The sequence below is a fragment of the Eptesicus fuscus genome, chromosome 4 (assembly GCF_027574615.1).
Source record: "Eptesicus fuscus isolate TK198812 chromosome 4, DD_ASM_mEF_20220401, whole genome shotgun sequence".
NCBI classification, from domain to species: Eukaryota; Metazoa; Chordata; class Mammalia; order Chiroptera; family Vespertilionidae; genus Eptesicus; species Eptesicus fuscus.
The window spans coordinates 96,348,229-96,367,425 of NC_072476.1; the positions used below are offsets into that span (position 1 = coordinate 96,348,229).

A 19,197-nucleotide genomic window follows, 5' to 3' on the forward strand; every position below is an offset into this window, starting at 1 on the left:
CTCCAATCTGCTAGGAACCAATAGGAGATTCCCGGCTGTGCCAGGTATATGACTCACCATGCAGTCTGACAACACCCAAACTGGTTTATACTCGGTTCAAAGAGTCCAAGGATCATGCGCTTGGATGTCGTGGCATTTTAAAATCGTTACAAAAGTTTCTAAACCTTTGTCCTGCATTTCTCTACCTGTGACAGACAGGCTTGAGTTTGCAGATCTGCACAGGTCCAGGTGCCACCCTCTGAGGTCTTGTTGGAAATGCAGATGGTCAGCGCTCGCCCCACTGAACTCCAACCTGCACTTGAACACATTTCCCACGTGATTCCTGTGCACGCTAAAGTTTGAGGACCTGCCATAGAGGAAACCAGGACTCCGTCCGTACCCGGTGGGTTTGATCCTTCATCCATCCGACTTTCTTATTATCTCAGTTTCCTTTAGGTCCCAGAACAAGGTTACATTTTTAAAGGTGCAATTGGCCACGCCCTCTTCCAGTTTACAAAACTGCTTTTCCCCGCGGCTAGGAAAACGTCTGTTAGCCTGACCGCAGGAGAGAAACTCAAGACGGGAAAGCAGCTTCCAGAAATTCTGATTAGCCTCCAGTTCACCGCTTTGATCTGACCCAACAGCCGGGGCAGCTCCGCGGACCGCGCTTCCTTCCCGGGGTCGCTCATCTGCCGAGCTGCATTAATGAGATCCGTGTTGAGCGGGTTCCAGGGTCTGCTGGAGATCAAAGGCACAAAAGAATCTCTCAACCCCTCCTCCCCGGTGACTATTTGGTTTCTATCACCCGAGGAAGAGTCAACTCCCCCGCCAGCCTTTAGGTGGGGAGGCGGGGACAGGAGTGGAGCCACTTGGAACCCGCCTTCCCCGCCCGCCGCACAGCCTGGAGCAGCCCAGGCGCGGAATGGGCGGGGCCTGGGTGGTAGGTGGGGCGGGGCGTGCCGCGGAAGCGCGGGGCGGGGTTGGCTCCGGGCTGGGCTCCTGGAGGGGCGGGGCGACGCGGGCGGGTGGGCGTGGCCTGGCGAGCGGATCGGGGCGGGGCGTGCTCCCGTCTGCAAGTCCCGGAGCCTCGTTGAGCCGGCTGAGCCGCGGCGCCCGAATACTTTTCGCGGCGGCGCTCGCACGGGGAGAACGACTCCGGGCTCGCCTTGTGGCCGCTGTCCCCGTGCCGGCGCCCAGCGCCCCGGGCCGCAGCTCAGAGGGAGGGGGAGCACTCCCCGACCCCCCGCCGCTCTCCCTAGCCCCGGGGAAGAATGTGCCACCAGCTGTTCTCCGCTCGCGCGCGCGGCGCCCAGAAGTGAAGAACTTGGAGGAAGAGGAGACAAAGGCTGCGTTTGGGACCGATGAGTTAGAGAATTGGGTTCGGGCAAACAAAAGGTGCGAGAGACGGGCAGGGGAGGAGGCGATGGCCACGGGAGGACCCCTAGGGCTTGAGTTCCTGGGAGTCGCGCCGTGACATGCATGGTTTCTTCCCCGGACCTTCCGCTGGGCTGACTTCTTGGAGCTGGACACCCGACGCGGGCCGGTCGGGGAACGCACTGGAACAATGGACAACTTCTTCCCCGAGGTGAGTGCGCTCGCGGCCCCGCGCGGGCTCCCTGCCTGCCGGGACCTGGCCTCGGTGCCCGGGAGGAGGGATCTGCCCACCGCGCCGGGCGCCCGCCTGGTACCTTTTCCTAAAGCCGAAAGGGGGGCGAAACTTCCCGGGAATCGCCTGAACTCACCCCCTCACCGCTCCCGGGGAGCCTCGGGAGGAGTAAGCCGAGGCAGGTTTTGTTTTGTCCCGCGCTTCCCCTTGGCCCCGTGGGGGGAGCGAAGGTGAGCTTCCTGGTGCGTGGGTCGCTGGCTCACCGGAGTCCCCGCGGCGCCCGGGCCTGGCCAGGACCTCTGCTCGCCCGACTACCTGGGTGCAGGCAGCCCCATAAAATGTTCCACCGGGACGTGCCTTTCTCCCAAGAAAGGTCTGGTATTTCCTTTGCAAAACGTGCCGGCTTCCTGTGCGAGGGGTGCGAACACTTCCAGGGGGGAGACGGCTTTAGTGAAGTGTGAGCGGGAAAGGCGAGTTTAATCATTCACCGCGTTCTCTGCCCGCCGGACCTTTGGTGTGTGACTTGCCAGTTCTCCCCGAGGAGCGCTCGGTAGGGTTTGAGATCATCCCAGGAGGTGAGATCAAAAGATCAGGTATCTGTGCTGACTGCCCTTGGCAGATTTTGAGTTGGATTGTAAAGAAAATCGTTTAGGGCAAAAACAATGGCCATCTAAAAAGATGAAACGGATGCCCCTTTTAGGTTCCTTGAGGGCGGGACACCACAGTTCCTTGAGATCCTTGACTGGAGAACCCCTCTCCCCTGTCTCTCCCCCCGGGGTCCAGAGTTACTGTGAGTTTCTTGGCTCCCTTTGCTTTCTTGGTTGTGTTTATTTAATAAGTTCTGCTTAAGTTTGAGGTTTGAAGTGGCTCAAAGTAAACTTAGTTGACTTAAGGGAGTCAGATGTGACTTTCATTGAAAGCCAGGAGGGGGGTGTTTTGTGAATCCAGGACAGTTCTGGAATGTTCCTGCAAATTAGATTGGTGAGGGGTTGCATCTGTGTTCCCTAACTTTGCTTTTTCAGACTTAATTGGATATAAGTCATTCTGCTCCCGGGATGCCCACGTAGACAACTATTTATAATGGCCAAAGTGATAAATATATTCTTGTGTAATAGTAATATCCAGTTTTTTCATAGTGGCATCTCACATGTGATACCCATATTCTCTGAGATGTGGGCTGGACAGGAATTAATCATCCATTAATATGTATTTTTACCCTTTTTTTTAAAGAGTGAAATCTATAAATGTGAGACTGTAGCGTTTTCTAATCCGTAGAACTTCATGCCTGCAAGAAGGCACGAGAACTCTTTGCAAGATTGCAGATTAAGCCATGATGAAAGACCAGTGGGCTTTTATCTGTAAGAAAACCTAGGCTATGCCTGCAGGACACTAATTCTTACTTTTATTGCCTTTATTTTGCTTTCGTACGTTCTGGGTCGCTTAGGAGATATGATGGGACGTGGAACTTGTATTGAGTTTTTTGGATCCCAGTCTCCATGAAGCCTGTCTGGACTACAGGGGGTCTGTGGCCTCCCCTTGGGAAGAACTCTGCCCCCTAGTGCAAGTGGGGGGAACTTCAGGATAACGTGGGACAGATGCCTCTCACATTTTCTGGTTGAAAAACTTTTTCCTTACACTATCCTTTGGTTCAGTGTAAGGTAACCTGGTTGTTGGATTTTATTTCAGTGATTACTAATGTAATACTGAAGTTGGCCTTTAGTGATCATCCATCCCCTTCATTTCCTAGTCGAAGCATTTTAACTCAAAGATTAAGTCACTTGCCCAAGGTTGAAGAGCTTGTTGTAGAATCCAGAGCCTTTCCCCTCTGTTGCTGGTGGAAATGTTCATTTTGAGGATATTTTCGTTTATTTAAATTTATATTTTTAATTTGGTGGTGTATTCCTAATCAGCCTTCAAAGTTCCGCCCCTGAGGTGGAGGCCAGCAGGGCCAATGAGGGTGGCCACACATTGCTGTATTAATTGAAAACAAACTCCTAATTTAGTCTCTCTGTTTAGTGTTTTATAACAGAGCCTCCTTTTGTGAAACTGTCCAGTGAAGAAAGTCTTGTTGTGTCCCATGAGAGTAGAAACAGTAAGTGTGGAAGTGATATTTCCAAGACTCCTTATCACTAATGGTGTCCTGTTCTTTGGTAATTTTTCCCATTGTGATTTGGGCATAATGACCTGTAGCTTGTTGGACAATTTGAAGCTAATGCTGACGGTTGAGAACAAAACATTGAAGGAAATGTGACATGTATTAGCTTCATGTATGAATGGCCAAATAATAAGGAAATAGGAGTTACCTGGGACTTGCAGCCGTTAGTCAGAGCAGGGCCAGGGTTTCTCAAACTGGGTACCAGTGTCATTTTGGGCCAGTTCATTCTTTGTTTTAGGGGGACTGTTCTGTGCGTTGTAGGGTGTCGAGCAGCATCCCTGGCCTCTAGATGCTAGTAGAACCCCCAAGTTGGGACAACTAAAATGCCTGCGGACATTGCCAAATGAGCTATGGGGAGCAAAATCACCTCCAACTTGAGAACCACTGAGCTGTACCCACGAAGCAGTTGCCTCGTGGAATGAATTCTCCTGCGTGCTGCATGCACAGCCCTCTTGCCTTGGAGTTTGTGCTGTAAGTAACCGCAGACATCTATCTTCCTGCCCGCCAGGTCAGCGGGACACCTGTGAGGCTCGTGCCCCTCAGCTGATGGCTGCTGACTTCAAAGGGTACCCTGGGATTGGAGAAACTGAGCACCCCACACTCCCTAATAGAGTTTGTTTCTTCATGGTCCGCCTTTAGATATTCATGGCTACTCTCAAGTAAATTGTGTATACACTTCTGGGAAAACTAGGTGTTTTTTTTTGTTGTTGTTTTTTAGCATTTGGAGGTAAGTGGTTAAAAAGTTTACTTTAGGCAGCAACTAGATTTGCTATGCCTGTAACCAAAGCAATTAAAAAAAATAGCAGAAGAGTCTCAACCAGCACAGTGGCCAGACTACTGCGCAAATGTGTTGTTGATATTTTGAAGTGGACGCTGTTTCCATGTCCCCAGGGCCAAGTACAGTGCTGAGGACACTGGAGGGCGAGTAAGCACCTACCAGTTGAACTCATACATGAGCTTGACTTTTCTGTTTTCCATTCTAGGAATAGGAGTGGCACAATGGCTGTTCAAGCAAAAGCTCTTTTAAGGGTTATTAATGGGACATACAAACGCTTTGATTTTTCAGAATAAATATCTAAAATGTACACACATATACTCAGACATCCAGGTACAGGAAGCAGGTATGAATGTTTTGAGGGATAAATTGTTAGGTACAACTAGACTGTTTCCCACTATTCCTTACAGCCTGGTTCACTCCAGGTTGGAACAAACTCCACTCGAAAGAGGTTCAGTGGAAACACCTTTTTCCTCAGCACTCAGTTTGGGTTTGGTTGTTACCTGGAGCTGTTCAACGAGCTTTTTAAGGTGCTAAGAGTGTTTGAGCCTATTTTTGCATAGCATTTTATTTTGTTTGGTTTTAGAGCTTATTGGTATTTTGGCAGCTCCTTCCCTCCCCCCAAATCATCTCTCCCAGGCAGAAGGGAAGTGCTGAGGACTGCCTTGTCTCACCAAATCCTGAAGCCCATCCTTTTGACGACTGTATAATAGAATCAGAGCATTTGCCTTTCTCACAGTGGAGTTATAGTGTCTTGCCTTTTTTGCACACCCTCAAAGATTTCTATTGTCAAGTACACTTTTTGGCCCCTGTCACATTGGGAACAGCAAAGCCCCGGGAGCAGCTGCAAGCAAGACAGTTGTTGCCAGCAGGGAGCCCTGATCTCCCTGGCCAGGGCTGCGGGAAGGGCTGCTCCCCGCATGTCATGTGGCCTCTACAAAATCAGGCCCAGGCCAGCCTAGGCAGGGCCTTCATACTAACCAGAGCGCTGAAGGGAGCAAGCAGAGTGTTTGCTGTTCCAGCTCTGCTGGCTTTAAGTGGGGTCACCTGTAAGGACACGAGCCTGGGAGGTGCTCTTCTGTTGAGATTCGTAGGCGAGGCTACCTTTTGGTTAATGGGTTTTCAAAGTTTTGCTTTCAGGGTGATTGCTACGTCACATACATTCTCGTGTCATTAATTTGCAGGGAACATTTCAAGAATGAGTAACCCGTTGTCTACATTAAGCTTGGCAAGACTTCCTCATGCCGAAAGGCGGAGGGAGAAGCACCCCATCCCAAAAGTAGAAAAGAGGTCGCCTCTGGGAGCCCCCTCTACCCCTCCCCGCTGTGGGAGCTTGGCCAGGTTACCTGACCTTCCTGGCCTTGATTTCTCTGGTCAGTATGTGGGCATAATCGTGTTGACCTTGCATGGAATTAGAGATAAGATTTACAGATCCCTTGGCACGGGGTAGGTGGGTGACTAATAAGAGTTTAGTTATAGTAACTGAGCAATGAAGCACGGGCGGCTGTCCGTGGTGAGTGAATCCCAGCACTCACAGGCCTTAGAGCTTTCCCAGCAATTGTTTCTGGTGCTGGATTGCACATGTTAACCTGCTCCCTTTCAGCCTGTACACTCTGTACAATACAGAGTTTGTATTTCCAGAATTCTGTCTTAAAGCATCTCCGGATTGCTTACAAAATCAAGTTCACGTTCCCGAGTCTGGTTTTCCAGGCCTTCTGACCTTGCAACTGTCTTCATTCATCCCCGCCGCCCCCGGGATGGGGCTCCTGAGGCTCCCTTACCAGCCCTGCCCGCAGCTTTGTGCAGGCCGCCCTCGCTGCCGATCAGATGACCTGCCTGCCCAGCTCCCTTTCGAAACCGCCTCTGACAGGTCTAGTTCACGCTGACCCCTACCTCTCTTCCCTCTGAACTTGACTCTGCCTTTCTGTCCTGGTCACCTTAGGAATTTGCTCCTGTCCTCAGAGGCTTTACATACCTTCCCCCACCCCACCCCCTCTCAAGTGAGTAAACAGCCTTGAGAGGTTAAATATCCCATTTACAGATTTTATCACCTCGTTTGCACGGAAAGGTCCTTACGGATGGGATTCTATCCTTGGGTAGCCTTTACTTTCCCCTCAAGTACAGATTTTTTTTTTATGGCGGGAGGGGAGATGTTCATAATCTTTTTTATTAATTACAAAGCATTTTACAATTCTTTGAAGACAATGATAAATAAGGCTAACGTTTACTGAGTGCTGTCTATGTGCCCCGCATGTTCCTGAGCACTTTACATTCAATACCTCATTTAATCCATTTAGCAACCGTATGCATAAGGAAAGTGAGGCACAGAGAGGTTAAGTCATTAGCCCAGTGTCACACAGCTAGAAAATGACAGCCAGGATTTGAACCCAGACCAGTAGTCTTCAGAGCCTCTGTGCTTTTCTCTCCTGTTGGTGTCCTTAGCCAAAGTGCCATATACAGTAGGCACTTAGTAAGTGATTTTTGAGTTGAAAACAGCATGGGAGTTTGGGAAAACAAGCGATCCACACCCTAGAAACATTGCAAACCCAGCAGGAAATTGTGAATCAGCTTTTGAACACGCCACTCATTTTTATTTGGTTTGTTTTTGACTTAGGAAAGACAAGTATCTTCTGTTTCTTTGTAAAATGTGACTTCTAAAGCCGCTGGCCCCAGCCTCCTGAGGATGGTGGGGAGATTGTAAAAGAAGGCGCTTAGAAAACTGGGTTTTTGAGAAGTGTTTATTTTATGAAAAGAAAGGGTTGGAAGACTATAAATTTTCTCCCCAATTCTACTGCTCAGTTATTGGAGTATTCCTCCCTCAGATTTCCTGATGGAATCTCCTCTTTCGAGTACAGATTCCGGCTCCTTTCCCAGAGTTTCTGCATATCAGTTGTGCTCTACTTGTTAGCTTGTGAACGCTCGTGGGGTGATCATGATAGCGGAGAGCAGCGCTGCTCACGGAGCCTTCCTTGGAGAACATTTTCTGCTGCTTTCGCTCTGAGGGCTTTTCAGAAAATGTGTCCACCAGGCCAAAGAGACTTAAATCTATTTTGATTGCCCATATTTTGGCAGACTCACTAATTTTATTGTAGTCATGATGTTCACAATAATTTGTGTATTATTGATAGTAGCGCCAAAGTAGAAAACCTTTCTTGAGTCATTGTGTGGTTCTTCGATTTGTTTTTGTATTAATTTCAGTTTGGAGAAGGCCAGCTTTGTTAAGTCTGAGCATTGGTTACTGGCATTGTCAACAGAGCTCATATAGCCATATTTAGATATAAAAAGGAAAAGGATTGCATATGATAAATTATTGATATTATAGGATTTACACAATTTTGTAATTTTATTTTGTCACTGTCATTGTGAATCTCACCATTTTTAAAAAAATTAATTTCAGAGAAGAAGGGAGAGGGAGAGAGAGATAGAAACATCAATGATGAGAGAGAATCACTGATTGGCTGCCTCCTGCCCACCCCCCACTGGAGACCGAGCCCTTGACCCAGGAAGCAAACCGTGACCTCCTGGTTCATAGGTTGGGACTCAACCACTGAGCCATACTATTTCTTAAAACGATCTTTAGGCCCATTAAATATTTCTTAAATTGTTTTTCAAAGTTTTCAATGCTGTGCATATTATAAAGAAAACTGAACACAGAAGTTAATTCATTAAAAATCTGTTTTCAGATGGGACTATACCTTAATGCACCTTGGCCATGAAATAGTTTACATAAAAATGATTGGGGATCATGTGTGTGTAAATTTTTTTCCTTTCTAGTCATACAAATATTTTTATTTCCTTTATCTGATTTTTAAGTATTTTCTTGAAATATCAATTTTGTTGCATGTTTCACATTTGTTCCTTTTTGATTGAGGAAATTTTTCTCTAATATTTTAAAAAACACATGTTTAAAGTGAAATGGCTAAATTCATTCTGTTTGGGGTTGGGGGAAGCTTTTGCTAATATTATTAATGGTAAGTAATAGTTCATATCAAATTACTGCCATTTACTGCAAGTTTGAAATTAATAATATTTTTCACCCAAGACCATGATTAGCTCTTTGCGGAACTTCTGTTAACTTTTTTTGTGTGTGTGCCTTTGTTATGTACAGGGCACTCTAAACCCTATAGCCCAAGGCAGGGGTCCTAGGTGTCCAGTTCTAAGAGTGGTCTTGCCCATTTCTCCTGGGCATGTATCATCATTTATATGACCATTTTAGGTTGTTTCTAGTTGTTTGCTTTTATAGAAGACATCACACAAACATTCTTGTTCCTGTATCAGTGCATGCTTGTCTGATTATGTCTTAAGGATACCATTTTCATCAAAGTGGAGATGTTTCATCAAAGGGTTTGGCACATTTTTACTTACCATTTGGCACAAAAAGTTTTATGAGATGTGTCAGTGCAGCTTACTGCAGGCACAGCCGAGACACTCTGTCATGATGTACTTATGATAAGAGGGATTTTGTAACTTCTTGTTAGTGACATGCACTGCTTAACAGAGGATATTAACATTGAGTACTCGATTTCTGTGGCCACTGTCAGGTTCTTTAAGTCTGGGTGGAGGAGAGAGGCATTCTTCTCAGTTAATGGCAGGGCTGGTGATTTATGTATGGCCCCCAGAAAACCCCAGTGTGGTTGCTAATGTTCATTTCAGACCAAAGCACACACAAGGGATGCAGCCTTGTGTTGCGTGGGGAACCATTAACCATTTGTTTAGGGCAGTGGTCGGCAAACTCATTAGTCAGCAGAGCCAAATATCAACAGTACAACAATTGACATTTCTTTTGAGAGCCAAATTTTTTAAACTTAAACTTCTTCTAACCCCACTTCTTCAAAATAGACTCGCCCAGGCCGTGGTATTTTGTGGAAGAGCCTCACTCAAGGGGCCAAAGAGCTGCATGTGGCTCGCGAGCCTCAGTTTGCCGACCACGGGTTTAGGATATTGTTTGTATGGATTTTTCTTTTACTTCTCATTCCTTTGCATTGTAAGTATCCTTGGGCATTAACCCTGGGCCATAACAGTTATGGGGTGGTTGTTTTAATGGCAGGGATTTGGGTGACATGCAGCACTGGTGTGTGTGTGTGTGTGTGTGTGTGTGTGTGTGTGTGTGTGTGTGTTTGACTTGAAGGCTTATTATTCTTATTAATTACCCCCAGGAAGTCTTTCCATGAACTTTGAAATAAAAGTGTTGAGTGCTAGGTGCAGATAGCACTGCATCTTCTACGATGTTGTCATTTCATGCAGCCTTGCCTCTGTTTATTTCCTCCCCCATTTTGTTCTTTTAATGACTGGGCTAAGGGCCAGGGTATTGAGCCCTCCGGTAGTTTTCAGCCCCAAATTTGCAGATGTGGATAAGTGTGCCCTCTTTCTAAGCCTTCTCAACCTCGACACTGTTGACATTTTCAACCGGATCAGCCTTTGCATTTGGGGGCTGTCCTGTGCATTGTGGGGTGTTGAGTAAGATCCCTGGACTCTAATCCCTAGATACCTCCTCAGTTGTGATAACCAAAACCGTCTCCAGACATTGCACATGTTCCCTGGGGAGGGAGGGGCCGCAAAGTGGCTCCTGTTGAGAATCACTGTGCTGTGTCCATACTTTTATGGCCAAACATTAAAGTTGGGTCTCACTAGTATCCAAACCCTAAATCATTGTTTATCATCTAAGTCGTGGGTTAAGTTGTTCGGTCTGGTTAGAATACCCACATCCGGCTGTACCCTCTGTCCGAGGCTTTTGCTGGTCCCTCTTCTAGAGTTTGACCTCTCACTCCCTAAGTTCCCTTTCAGATCCTCTCCCCAGAGCATTAGAGAAATATATGTTACTAGAAGCCCAGCACGTGAAATCGTGCGGCCCCGCCCACCTGCACGTGCCTCGCTGTGCATGCAGCCTCCTGGTGACCGGTCTTTGGTCGTTATGGTGTCACAACCACTGGGTTTTTATTATATAGATACTGTACAGAGTGATGTGACTGACAGTTCTCTAGAAGGTCATGTTCTCTGAAAGTTGAGAACATGTTGAATTAAGTTATATCTCCTGCACTCTACCCCAGGTCTTTATTTCAGTTTTATGCTTTTTTTTTTTTTAATAATAGGCTCGCTCAGCAGTTGCCAGAATATTACAGCACGGTCCTGTGTACCTGTCACCCAGCTTCCTCAGTGGTGACATCTATTATAGTATCAAAACCAGGAAACTGACAGTGGTAACAGTAGTACAGTATCAAAACCAGGAAATTGACATTGGTGCAGTCCTCACACCTCGTTCAGATTTCACCTGTTTTTACACACACTTCAGTGTTTTCACATATATAGGTTTGTGTAACCACCAGCATGATCTTAATACGGAACTCTCCATGCTTTGTGCGAACCCATGAGAAATATTCCCCCCTCAGTCCCTAGTCACTACTAATCTGTTCTCTGTGAGTTTGTCATTTGTGAGTGTTATGTAAATGAATCAGACAGTATGTAAACCTTCTGAGATGGGACTTACCACTCAGTACCCTTGAGACCCACCCATGTTGTTGTGTTCATGGACAGTTTGTTCTGTTTAATTGCTACATAGTGCTTCATTATTCTGGTATTCATTTAATACCTGTTGCTAACATCCATTATCGTTCTGAGGCTAGCAGTCATTTGCATAATAAAGTACTCGTTTTGTCCCAGGGTTGTTAATACCCCTGGTTCGCCTGGCCCCACTTATTTACTCCTTGTAGTAAAATTGAAATGCTGTTGTCCAAGAATTTTCTGATCTGTGACACCATTCTCAAGTCTTGTGAGGTAGATTCACTCAGACCCGGTGCATTCAAACTCTTGCTCATCGTGGTGCCAACTAGCAGATTCCGATTCCTGGTCTCTTTCCCTGAAACAGAAACTTCATGAAATGAAATGACTTTTGCATGGTTAGTGCTGTCGATGTCACAATCCTAACCTGTAACAGCCCTATGTGGCCTAGCCAGGTGAGTGAATGGATGCTGGAGTTTGCTAGAGCTAAGACTTCCTGGTCACTGAACAATAATGCAACAAGCTCTTCCAGACTTGGCTGGTGTGGCTCAGTGGGTTGGAGCGTTGTTCCATACGCCAAAAGGTGGCAGGTTTGATTCCCAGTCAAGGCACATACCCAGGTTTCAGGTTTGATCCCCGATTGGGGCACATGCAAGAGGCAACTGATTGATGTTTCTTTGTCACATCGATGTTTCTCTCTTCCTCCCTTCCTCTCTTCCTTCCTCTCTCAAATCAATTTTTAAAAAATTTTAAAAAAAGGTATTCCTATCATCCATCAGTATCTCAGCAGGACTGAATGGAAAGGGGATTTGATTTCTAGGACTTCTAAGGCCACTGAAAGTCCCTGACTTGAGTCAGGTGTATGGTGGTGGCAGCAGTGAGGGGGTCATCCTGTAGGAGGTGTGAGAAGAGATAGCCTCCACCCACTTGATCAGCCAGGGACTGGGCCATCCCGATACCCCAGACCTGGGACACTGTCTGAACTACCCTCACACATGTAGCCAATTACTGTGCCAACCTACTAGGCTCTGTCTGTCACCACCTGGGTCTCTGATCTTGCTACCTTTTTCTTTTTATAATTAAATGGAGTCAATCCATTTCATACCTGGTCTTCCTCTTTTCCTGCTGCTTTCTATTCCCCCCGCATTGTCGTCTTTTCCAGAGAACCCTGCATTGTCATGACGTGCCCAAAGTAGGACAGTTTGTCATTTTTGACTCTAGCGATATTTCGGGCTTAATTTAAATGAGGGACCCCCTTGTTGGTCTTTCTGGTCATCCGGGGTATCTGTAGAACTCTCTCCAATCCCATATTTCAAGAGAATCAGTGTTTTTCCTATCAGCCTTCTTCACTGTCCAGTTTTCCAATTTATACATAGTAATTAAAAATAAGAGGCTGTGGATGATCTCAGCCTTGGTCTCTAATGGCACATGTTTGCTCTTGGTGATCTTTCCTAATTCTTCCATTGCTGCCTTTGGAGCCTCTCTTTGGAAACCATGTATCTTTCCAAGGCCAAGTTGCCTGTGGGCATTTTCCACATCTAGTAGATGTGTTGTCAGAAGTGGAGTCTTCAGTAGGCACTATTGCTGAACTGCTTTCAGATTTTTAAGAAGATAAAAGTTAGCAGCCTCCCCACACTTTTACACATTTTTGCCTTGGGGTCATCAGAATACTGCTTGTGAATCGTAGGTCCTGCGTTTCCAAAGATTTTCATTCTCTAGGGATTCTCTCAAAAATAGGTGCCAAGTTCAACTTCAAAAATATGAAGTCAGGTGCAGACTGTAATTTCTGACCTTAATTTTTTAAAAAATATATATTTTATTGATTTTTTTTACAGAGAGGAAGGGAGAGGGATAGAGAGTTAGAAACATCGATCTGCTGCCTCCTGCACACCCCCTATTGGGGATGTACCTGCAACTCAGGTACATGCCCTTGACCAAAATTGAACCTGGGACCCTTCAGTCCGCAGGCCGACACTCTATCCACTGAGCCAAATCGGTTAGGGCACTGACCTTAATTTTTTCAGCCCTTGAGAACTACAGGAATTCTTGGATGTTCCTCTTGGTAACATGGTTATTTTTCAGCCATAACAGTTTCCTTCTCGCCTTTGTGCAGATCTGGTAGGTTAGCTTATTCTGTTTTAGGTCCTAAAACCATATTCACTTAAGGTTCTCTTTGCAAAAGCCCTGTGTCTTTCCTACAAATATTTCAAAGATGGAATCTCTTGTTTTTCAGAGTTACCATAAGAAGAAAAAACATTGGATAAAATGAGCTCTTGGTTGTGAAAGTAGGATGAGTGGGTCCTATCATATTTTGGAGAGTAAGCCAGTCAGGGGCTGTTTTGCCTAAGCTGTGAAGGGTCATTTGGACATCTGTCTCTCCAGCATAATTATTTCCCAGTATTTTATTTAAAAAAAAATTAAAATATGAGTCATCAATTCTAAGAGTAAAAATGGGGAGCAAAACTCATCCTAGCTTGACTTTCCCAGGCCCTGCTCCTCTGTGGGTTATATGCTGTGCCCAGAAAGTGTGCTTCGGAAGTGGACAACTTCTCTCAAGGAGTTCAGAGAGCTCTGACAGGGCTGGAGCTCAGTCTTTACGCTCCTGTTATTTCTATAATATTAAGTGGATTCCTTTTACCCGGAGGTACAGAGAACTGGGTTACTTTACCGAACATCTGCCACAGATGATGGGGTCAGAAATATAACTGAGGTTGTGTCTTTTAAGTCTCTTAAAATCCCCACAGGCTCGTAAACCTCCACCAGATCCCTAAATGGTAATCTTTAGAGTTGGCGTGTGCATATGAGACAGGAAATGGGCTATCCTCAAGAGCTAAAGGCCCCGGGAGGGTTTTCTTTCGCGTTATTGTAAAATGTTTGATGAAGTTGAAGAGCTATTCCCTCCAGGAAAGCAGAATTCTGGAAGTTTGTTTGTTTGCTTATTTTTTATTTATTTATTTATTTTTATAAAGGGTATATCCTATCTTTACCTTACTGAGGACAAAATTACCTTTTAAAGAAAAAATATTTATTCTGGTAGTGTTTTCTAAGTCAAGTCAGTGGTTTATTTGTCCAAGGAGGAAATATGATGTATCATTAGGATTTGATATCCTGAGGGACTTTGGTGACAGATTGAATAAATGGAACTCAGACCCGGCAGGTGTGGCTCAGTGGTTGAGCATCCACCTATGAACCAGGAGGTCACGGTTCGATTCCCAGTCAGGGCACATGCCCAGGTTATAGGCTCGATCCCCAGTGTGGGGCTTGCAGGAGGCAGCCGATCAATGATTCTCTTTCATCATTGATGTTTCTGTCTCTCTCTCCCTCTTCCTTCTTCTCTGAAATCAATACAAATAAATTTTTTCAAAAAGGAACTCAGCCTTGGGGCTTAACCAGGGTTTGTTGTTTTTCTTTTTTTTTTTGTTCAGCCTTCATGTCCCCTACATTTTCTTTTAACTGGTTTAAATTTATTGATCACTTACCTTATGTGGATTAATTTATTTAATCTCCCCAACAGTCTTAATGTGGTTGGTACCATTCTCCTCTGCATTTTACATAGGAGATATACGGAGTCTTAGAAGTTGAGTAATTTTCCCAAGCTCGCACAGCTGGGAAGTGGAGGAACCAGGATTTGGACCCAAAGATGGAACTTGGATTCATGTGGAGGTGCTGGTAGTGGGTCTTGTAGATAGAAGGAGGTATGGATAGCATCTGTGTGGAGATCTTTGGGAATGTGTATTTGCTTCTCCAAAGTCATGTGATGCAAGCGGGGAAGAATTACCCATTTTTGCCAGCAACTGGAGTAAGGAATAGAAATTTTCCTGTAATCCATCAGAGCGAAAACACAGTCCTCTGATTGTTAATGTGATGGCAGCAAGTGAACACTCGTAGGTGAACACTGTTTGGGAAGAAGATTCAGAGACTAGTTCCAATGAAACTTTTATAGGTTTCTCTGGGGAGCATCTCTACTGAAGGCGAAGGTCACACTAGATTTCCTAAGTCATTTGTCATGGCTTTTGTCTGTTTCTGACAACCCCCAGCTTCCCGTGAAGTGATGCCGCGAGAGGCATGTTTGCTTTGGAATCTGTGGGCAGTTTTGTGAATCTTGCTTGTCAGCTGCTGTCTGCCTTGTGGATGTCAGCGGCCCTCATCACAGATGTGGGCATTTGAGCTATTCATATCTTCCTCAGCAAAGAGGGAGAAAAGTGCCGCTTCATTCCCGTTCAGGGATACATTTTCTTTTACAGGGATTTTTTTTTTTTTTTAGAGGAGTTTTAGGTTCATAGCAAGCAATACAATTTTAAGGAACTATTTGGGAGATTGACCTTCCTTCAAGTGAGGTGAGAAGTTTAAAAAGTAATTAATGGTTTACATTGAAATCGACTTTTCAAAGCTGTAATTTAGTTAAGATGGTGATATGGTAGCTGCTAATGTTTTTCATTCCTAACAAAGACAGATTCTGTAGTTTACCAAGAAGAGTCTGGCTTGGTGGTATCAGCAGGTGTGTTCTTCCTCATAAAGTGTGCAGTCTGGATGCTGGGAAGGGCTGGGCAGATCTTTAGGAATGGGATTAGAATTATGTTTTATATAGAATCGTGGTTCTCAGCTTGGGGCAGTTTTGCCTTCCTGGGGATATTTAGTGATGACCGGAAACATTTTTGGTACTTACCCCCAATGTGCTATCAGCATAGAGGGGATAGAAACCAGGGATGCTACTAAACATCCTCAGATGCACAGGACAGCTCCCCACAGCACAGATCGATTCAGTCCAAATGCCAACAGTGCCCAGATTGTTGCTGTAGTGTACTTTTTAGAGGCATGTGTGCACATGTGTGTGCGTATGATACATTCATCTGATTTTTAAAAATTAATTTTAATGTCAGAATTATATTTTATAGCTTACCTATACTATATATCTAGATCTATAGATATGTTAGGTATATATATTAATATATTTTTATTGATTTCAGAGAGGAAGGAATAGGAAGAGAGAGATAGAAACATCCATGATGAGAATCATTGATCGGCTACCTCCTGCAAGTCCCCCACTGGGGATCGAGCCCAAAACCCGGGCGTGTGCCCTTGATCGGAATCGAACCTGGGATCTTTCAGTTCTCAGGCCGACGCTCTATCCACTGAGCCAAACCGGCTAGGGCTATGTTAGTTATATTTATTCCAAAATTGATTTCTGTAGTATTTAGTGAAAAGTCAATATACTTAGTAGGTATAAAAATGTATATTTATATAGTGAGATATAAAGTTATTTTTTTCCCAGGCTTCCTTAACTATGAGCTTGCACTTGATCCGAAAACAGCAGGGAAATAGACAATTGGACAAGTTGTGTCATCGAACACCAGGAAACCCGATACGTGTTTCTAAGACGGAAGGAAGCTAGGGAGGGCCAGCATCAGAGATCTGCACTCTGCTCTCTGGACCTCCCCTGATAATAACCAAGCACTCAGGTTACCGATCTTGATAAAGCAAGAGGCGGCTTCTTGGAACCAGTCATAAGTGAAACTCCACACCTTTCCTTTTCCACCTCTCTCAGTTTGGATGAGTAAGGGTGTGATTTTGTTCTTTCTGCTTAATTTTCACCTGGCATGTTGTTTCCTTGCAAGCCACAGGAATGAATCACTGAAAGCTTGATAAAGGCTGTTGAATGAGCAAGGAGAACTCTTCACTTGCTGAAAATAATTGGGAGAATATTTAGAAGTTTACACCCTTACAGCTCTCCCCAAACCTCCAGGCAGGAGGGAAATTAAGTTGGGTTTGTTTTCAAGTTCCTGGGTTTAATCTGCGGTTTAGGAGTGAGCGGTTTTTTAAAAATTTTATTTTAGTTTTATTGAGATATAATTGACATACAAAATTGTAAGATGTTTGAAGTGTACATTGTGGTAGGAGTGAGTTCTTTCCATGTTTCTCCTCCCCTCCCCCTCCCCTTCTAGCAGAAGGACAGACGAACACAATTTAATCTGATGTTCTTTTGACCTTGTTGCTTTTTAACATGTAAGATGCTGTAAATGAGACATCTTCCTAGATGAACTGTAGTATCAGGCATGCTTTGTTTATCGATTGGGAATCATTTAAATGGACTCTGCAGGACTCCAAATGGGGTGTTTCATTTGTTAGAATAAGGGTCTGTGCCACTATCTGCTGACACACGGTTAACTTAAGTGGATAATTTTGTTGGGCGTTAGCTGACCCTGACAGGGAATGAAGGTTTCTGGAGATGGCTCACGATGGACGTCTGGGCTTGATAGGTCGGTAATGAGGCTTCAGCGATGACACTGTCACCAGTTAACACTCTGACCAAGCCATTGAGCGACCAGCACCAAGTACTTATTCTCCCACTCAGTTAATGCAGATTAATAAGCAACCTGAGTATGGTGAGCAGTTTCTTTGCTTTAGAGATCACTGCTTGTTAAAAGACCACTGTTGGTGGAATTCAGCATGATTCAGTTGTGCCAAGGGACCTGTGAGGGACCCGGTAGGTGTGAGGCTAAGGCTATGCTAAAATCGACATCTAGGCTTAGTGGGATTCCCACCCCTGCCTTACTGAGACCATGATGTCATGGAGGGGGCACCAGAGGACTCGGAGGAAGTACTGTTGATTAACGATGAACCTGAAACCTCCCTAAGGTTTATCCAGACGCTGTAAACTTCTAAAACTAGCAAGAATAGAGTATATTTATGAGACATTTACCTGGTAGCATTTACTGTGCTAAACCCTTTATATACATCATGCAATTACGGTTAAATCCTCTGCATGTTAGCAACTATTGTTAATCTCAGATAGAGTTGGTCAGTTGTGGCTTTGAGAGACGAAGTTACTAGTTAAGTCACAGCTGGGAGATGGATTTCCAAGGTTTTTTGTGTGACTTTGGAGCCTGTGTTCATGTTTTTTTCTTCTGAGTTGATGTCTCAAGAGCTTATCAGAGTCTCCCGGCCAGGTGCATTGCCAGTCTGCAAGATTTTCTGTGGATTTATCAAATGTTTGGACTTTTCTTATTGCGATATGATCCCACCCTGGGCAGCGATCATGTTTCAAGGTTATTTTCATGGCTTGTGTACCCAGATTGAGGGTGTGTTTTGTCTAGGGCTCCCTCAAATATAGGACATATATGGGGCTAGAAACTCAACATTGCAAGTGGACAAAACAAAAATAGTGGCTTCAGCAAAAATAACTGGTCTACAGAATTAACAGTGACATAGATGGGCCACTTAGACTTCCTCGGACATCCCTGGTCCTGGGATGTGATGGGACATAGTGATTTGTTCTTTTGCTGGCTGCTCTCTGATAGCCTAGACCCGTGGTTGGCTAACTGTGGCTCGCGAGCCACGTGCGGCTCTTTGGCCCCTTGAGTGTGGCTCTTCCACAAAATACCACGGCCTGGGAGAGTCTATTTTGAAGAAGTGGGGTTAGAAGAAGTTTAATTTTACAAATTTTGGCTCTCAAAAGAAATTTCAATCGTACTGTTGATATTTGGCTCTGTTGACTAATGAGTTTGCCGACCACTGGCCTAGACTTACTAATGACGGATATCATCGTTCGGTTCTTTTACAAATGGGTCCTGCGGGCTTCGTAGGGTGTTTCAGCAGAAGCTCATGAAGTTCCCTGGAATGTGTCATGGGTCAGAATCACATAGAGTGACTGTGTGGCCAGCAGGTGGGATGAGCAGAGTGGACCCCAGCGGTGAGTTCTCTATGTCTGGCTGCTCTAATATTGGGATCAGACAGATGTTGCTCTGCCGGACATTCCTATCGCCCAAGTCCATGGCCCTAGGTGCCTGCTATAGATGGGTGTCATATCTTGTTTCTTGCCTCACCGAAATGAGAGAAAACATTCAACATTGAGGTACAGAGTGCCCCCACGATGGAGGTTCTTCCTTCTGTGGGGCCTCCTCAGCAGCATCCTCAACACCCCCTGCCCCGCGCACCCCAAGTGGGTACAGGCTTGGCTTTGCCTGTTGTATTTAGAGGTCTCATTGTTGCTGTCCTTATTTTTGAACTTTAATACCCATGGATGTATCGTGGTTCTAACTGGTCCCTTTTGTTCTGACTCCAGAGCTGGTGGTCCCCTGGCCACGCCCACCCCAATCACACAGAGTGGCTCCTGCTTAGGCCACTGCCCAGGGTGATCATGCTTCTGTGTAGAACCGCCCCCTCCCGCCCTCCTCCCCCGTCTCTGAC

At 45.4% G+C, this 19,197-nt stretch overlaps 1 protein-coding gene across 1 annotated transcript in view; it reads left to right on the forward strand.

The window, feature by feature from the left end:
- The first annotated feature begins 1,073 nt into the window (after positions 1-1,073).
- Positions 1,074-19,197, forward strand: part of MYO10 (myosin X) — a 207,344-nt gene continuing 189,220 nt past the window's right edge. Inside the window, exon 1 of the mRNA XM_008151670.3 lies at positions 1,074-1,564. Within this exon, the coding sequence (XP_008149892.2) occupies positions 1,544-1,564 (21 nt within the window). The 5' untranslated portion in view covers positions 1,074-1,543. The remainder of the gene's footprint in view (positions 1,565-19,197) is intronic.